Below are 5,418 nucleotides of genomic sequence, written 5' to 3'. Positions count from 1 at the left end.
ATATATATACATACATACACATATATACATACACATACGTATATATACATACATATATATAATTACACATGAATATTTCTTATATATGAATATATATATATATATATATATATATACACACACAAACACTCATAATTATATATATCTATATATAAATTGATATATATGATTATGTATATATGTGTGCATATAGATATAAATATATATATTTTTATATGCATGAACAGACATGTACACATGCATATAAACATATACGTGTGTGTGTGTGTGTATGTCTGTATATATGTATGCATGTATGTATGTATATAATTAGTGAAGAAAACTTATCGACGAACGCATTTCAATCCATTAAAAGTCGATATTGAGATAAGGAAGAAGAAATAAGCAAAAATTGTGAATGTTATTTGATAATTCTAATTCAGTTTTGAAGCTGTAGTGTGTGTGTGTGTGTGTGTGTGTGTGTGTGTGTGTGTGTGTGTGTGTGTGTGTGTGTGTGTAATATATATATACACCTGTTATGCTACTGGCTCTCCATAATATGTCCATTATATCTCTATATTATATTATTACATTTATATGAATTTACTCAGGAGGTTACAACCGAGTATATTGTCGTAACCCAGTTTCTTTAAACATATTGCAACGCGAAGACGAAATAAACTGTTGCGATCACCGAAAACCTCCATGGTATTCACAAATACTTTAGTTTTGCAGATAATAATGGCTTTCCTAACTTGAAGTAACTTGACGCCGAAATAGAAGTTTTCTGTTTGTATCTTCAACTTTTGTGATACCCGGATTAATCTCTGCAAACACTTAAAGAAGGTACTCACTCGTTGAGAAAATCCCAATACAATACTGAAACTAATTTAGTTGATTCCTCTTTTTATTTCCCCGAAAATATTCTTTATAAAGACAAAGTTTTATATCAGTCTCTTGTATACAGTGTTGGTTAGCCAAATCTTCTTTACTGCACGTAGAAAAAAAAACTCTTGGTCAGCTAACCATATCTGATTCTTGACAGCCAACCATACACCATACACTATCACATGAAGCATTGTAGGATTCCCCAGCCATGCGTTAATGGTCAAGGAGGTGTAGGCTTTGTATAGCTGAAAGAACTTATATCCTTTGTAAATCTAAGAATTCTGCCGACCTACTTAATTTTAGACCCGAGATTTTTTACTAAATATAAGTATCTGAATAAGTTTCTATTATTGAACTGGAGAATATCACCTTTACCAGATTAAGAATACAGTCTCACAGATTTTAAACTTTCCCTGCCGAATTAACCCAGCCAACCATTACTAACTCCCGTCCTAACGGACCAAAGAGACAACACTCTTATTTCGCTTTCCTACATGCTTTCATTCTCGTTTCTTTTTTCATTTATTTTTTTCTTTCATTTGTTCTTGCTTTTTTCTGAGAGAGCAATCATGTATTTTGAACATGAATGATTGTCCAGTAGTACATAGGACGCAATGCAAGCTCGTCCGACCATTGTACTATCAGAAGCGAGGAAATTATAATAGCTTGAATTGAAATACAGTGTATATTAAAATATATTTATTTCTCAGTGGGTGGGGTACCTTTTTCTTATCCCACCAATAACAGTACATTATACATACATACACGAAGCTGCAAGCACTCAACCATGAGTGCCTTGCATCTTAAATGGAAGTGGTCGTGTCTGTCAGTCACGAGAGTTGATTGTTCTGATGTGATGAAACTAGAGACCCAGACATGTCTCAATTTCAAAGTAAACCTGATGGTCATTGTCAGAACGTCTTGTATATTTGTTATGGATACTGAATACTATTTAAGAAACACAATAAATAACTTGACTGCCGCTATGTGAGATTAAATCTCCACGTCAAAGAACATGTTGATAAACCAAATATGGACTTTTCCTAACAGGTTGACTCAGTCTACATTACTTAAAATTTCGTAGGCGCAGATACCTGTCCTCATCCACGGATCCATAGATATATGGAGTTATATACATACAAATATGTGTGTGTTTGCGTGTGTGACAGGCAGAAACAAGGAAAATTCCCCTTGTATTTGAATACTATGCAAATATTCTTTTAAAATACTTTTCATTTAATTTTTCCAAAATTCTCAATGACCGAAACCGGTACTGAAATGTTTTTTATAAAATAATTTTAGCATTTTCCACCTTGACTTTTTTCGATATATATATATATATATATATATATATATATATATATATATATATACACTCACAGCACACACAAATTCAAAGCATAAGCAATACCATTTTGAATTCTGCTCTATTGTCTTCCAGATTATTCCGATTCCGATATCAATGGAGTGGATGAGATGTATAGATCCTATCGATTCGAGATGTTAGAGGAGGAGAAAGAAGAAGAGTCGATTAATAACACAACGGGAAAACGAAGCATGTCTTTGGCTGAGATTGGTAAGGACAACAAAGGCTCCACTTCTTTAGATGGTGAGTAAGAAATAACATTTTTTAAACCCTGCTGTCTTTGACCTCTTAGACCGCTTTCTGTTTCATTTTTATTTCCTCCGTGTAAATCTGCTGCCGTCTTAGAAATCAATATAATGATGAAAAATTGAGAGACAATGTTAACAATTTTTTAATTATCAATACCAGTAATCTACTGGTATTCCTGTGCTTCTAAATCAAACACCAGCTTCTAAAAGGCCACACTGATGTTCTCTTAGCCAATCAATATAAATGACCGAGTGTCTGTTATTTATCGAACAGGTACACCATGCAAGAAAAAGCCACTCAAACGACGTGGGACTTTATCGACCCTCGTTGTTAACAGTCTCAGCAATTTCGATCACAACTTGAACCCACCACCTGGACAACAACAGTACATGCGCAAAAAACAAAAGACAACGGTGAGTAGTGAAAGGAATTTTAGTCGAACTCTCTTTACAGCTTATTCGTACGATGTATGTGAGAGAGAGAGAGAGAGAGAGAGAGAGAGAGAGAGAGAGAAAATGAGCTTCATCGGAGCTTCAAATATGAAGTGCATTACATATTTGAAGCTCCGATGAAGCTATAAGGTGTTACTCAGGCATCTTATAGCAAAAACGGCTGTAAACTAATGAACTTCCTAAGATAATTGTTTAATTCCTTTGCCATCCATCTCTTTTCTTATTACCGTTTTGTACTCAACTAACACTTCGTTCTGAAGCATATCTATATTGAGTTCTACACCAGGGTGTACTACATCATATATACTAGATTATATAGTATCAATATGTATTATACACACACACACACACATGATTTGCCGCAGGTTTGCTCATTTTGCTATCTGAGTGGGCTGCAAGAACGGAAAATTTAAGTGTTTTGGTCAAAAACACAACGCATTGACCGGTCTAGGAATCGAAACCACAATCTTACGTTCATGAGTGCAGCACCCTGACCACTAACCCACACGCCTCCACCTCTGTGTGTGTGTGCGTATGTGTACGTGTGTGCATGTGTGTATGTATATATGTGTATGTATAATGTACTCTTCTTGTCAATTTCTATTTTATTTTGTTCCGTTATTTACGATATCAATCCAAACCATTCGCTACCATTCCATTATATTCCAATATTTCTATTCGATTTGATTCTCTACCATTCTATCCCCTACCAATTCCATTCCGCCTATATTCCTTTACATTCTCTCTTTGAACAGCGACAAAATGTAATCGGTTTGCCCGATTCGCCATTCCTGATGCACGATTTGAACTTGGAAGAAATGGTACCTCGTTATGCTCCTCCTGTTAAACCAACAGGACAGCTAAAACTGCAACTCAATTTTGTCGAGGATAAAACATCATTAAATATATTCATTATCGAGGTAAGATTTATATATACACTCTCATATATATATATATGTATGTATATAATTCAAACAGAGGTTATAACAGCCTCATGATGGATGGTATCATACAGGTTGTTCAATACTTAATATTTTGGTGGGAGGTTAATATCCATAAAACAATAGGCTTAAATATAAACCATGGTTTCTAGTCATGCAAATTAAGAAGAAGAAAATGGAGATATCGAAGTTAGTAAGGGTTTATTATCAGCAAAATATTTGTCATTATCCCTTACCCCGTTGTTTCAATTAAGCTCAGTGAAACCATCATGGCATGAGGGTTCAAATAACTAACACATGAAATGTTTTGAACTTAAAACCTCTGTCTTCAATGTCGCCACGTTACTCATTCCTGTTGAAATACAAGTTAACATTGTGTTTCTGTTGATTCTCTTCAGGCCCAGAACCTTGTGATGCCAGCGTGTTCTCAACAGCCATTACTGAATCCCTCTGTCAAAGGTTTCCTCACCCCGGGAAGAACCGTCAAATTCCACACCAAAACTGTCTACAAAACAAAAGTAATCCATTTCACCTCGTCTCCTGAATTATTTATTTATTTCAATTATAATCTTAATTTTAATTAAGCAACGTAATTTACACCCCTTACTCACACTGTCCTTTGTAAAGTCCAGCACATACCACAGTTCGCTTTCGTCGGCGCCCAGAATCACCCTGGTTACAGCGTCACTCTTCCTCGCCCCTAATGTTCTATAGATTGCTTGAGTGGAACATCCACCGATATCATTGTCCCACTTGTGGAAGACGATGAGCTCTGATAATGTTCCAGAGACAGGTGCCAAGTTTCGATCTTTGCTGAACCCATGACTGCATCTTCATGAAGCAGACGGATTACTGAAAGATGCGCCTCACGAACAGTGTCCTCACCCGATCTGTCTACGAACTTCGGCGTGTATCTGCGCATCTCAGCAGACGGAGTTTACCGGAATGTTGTCCAGGTTTTCTAGCTTAACTTCAATGATAACCTCCAGATTAATTCCCGATCTGTTTTCCTGTCGATGCTTCTTTTAATTTGTAGAAGGGACTCGACCCCCAGGGTGCCACGCAATGGAACTGAACCATGTGGTTTGGAAGCAATCTTCTAACCAGGTGGCCATGCCTGCGTCTATGGTTCAATAGTAATTAGACATTTCAAGAAAGAAACTGTAACCGAAAAAGAAAATCTAACCGAACGCCGACCTGCATTCCTTACATTATTTCTTTCCGACAAGTTACGGTCGGTTTGCAAATCTTGCTGTGGCAGCTTCGTGATTTGTTCTTCTGGAATTGAGAATAACAGTACCAGTCATATACTCTCTCTTCCTCTCCCTCCCTCTCTCACTCTCCCTTCCTCTCTCCCTCCCTCTCTCACTCTCCCTCTCTCACACTCCCTTCCTCTCTCCTTCCTTTTCTTTCTCTCTCACTTTTTTACTGCAAATATCTTATACAACGGTTACACACACATATATAGATAGATACACACATACACACATATATGATTGTATGTATATAGGCATATATATATATATATATATATATATATATA

The 5,418-nt window shown here is 36.2% G+C and overlaps 1 protein-coding gene across 2 annotated transcripts in view; it reads left to right on the top strand.

The window, feature by feature from the left end:
* The window catches only part of LOC106882757 (synaptotagmin-7), a 114,545-nt gene that overhangs the window by 101,930 nt on the left and 7,197 nt on the right, over window positions 1–5,418 (top strand). For both annotated transcript variants that reach the window (XM_052971424.1, XM_052971423.1), the window contains exons 4-7: window positions 2,309–2,476; window positions 2,756–2,895; window positions 3,690–3,854; window positions 4,274–4,393. In XM_052971424.1, coding sequence (XP_052827384.1) covers window positions 2,309–2,476; window positions 2,756–2,895; window positions 3,690–3,854; window positions 4,274–4,393 — 593 coding nt within the window. The remainder of the gene's footprint in view (window positions 1–2,308; window positions 2,477–2,755; window positions 2,896–3,689; window positions 3,855–4,273; window positions 4,394–5,418) is intronic.

This window comes from Octopus bimaculoides, chromosome 11 (genome assembly GCF_001194135.2).
Source record: "Octopus bimaculoides isolate UCB-OBI-ISO-001 chromosome 11, ASM119413v2, whole genome shotgun sequence".
NCBI lineage: Eukaryota > Metazoa > Mollusca > Cephalopoda > Octopoda > Octopodidae > Octopus > Octopus bimaculoides.
This window is presented reverse-complemented; position numbering and strand designations above follow the sequence as displayed.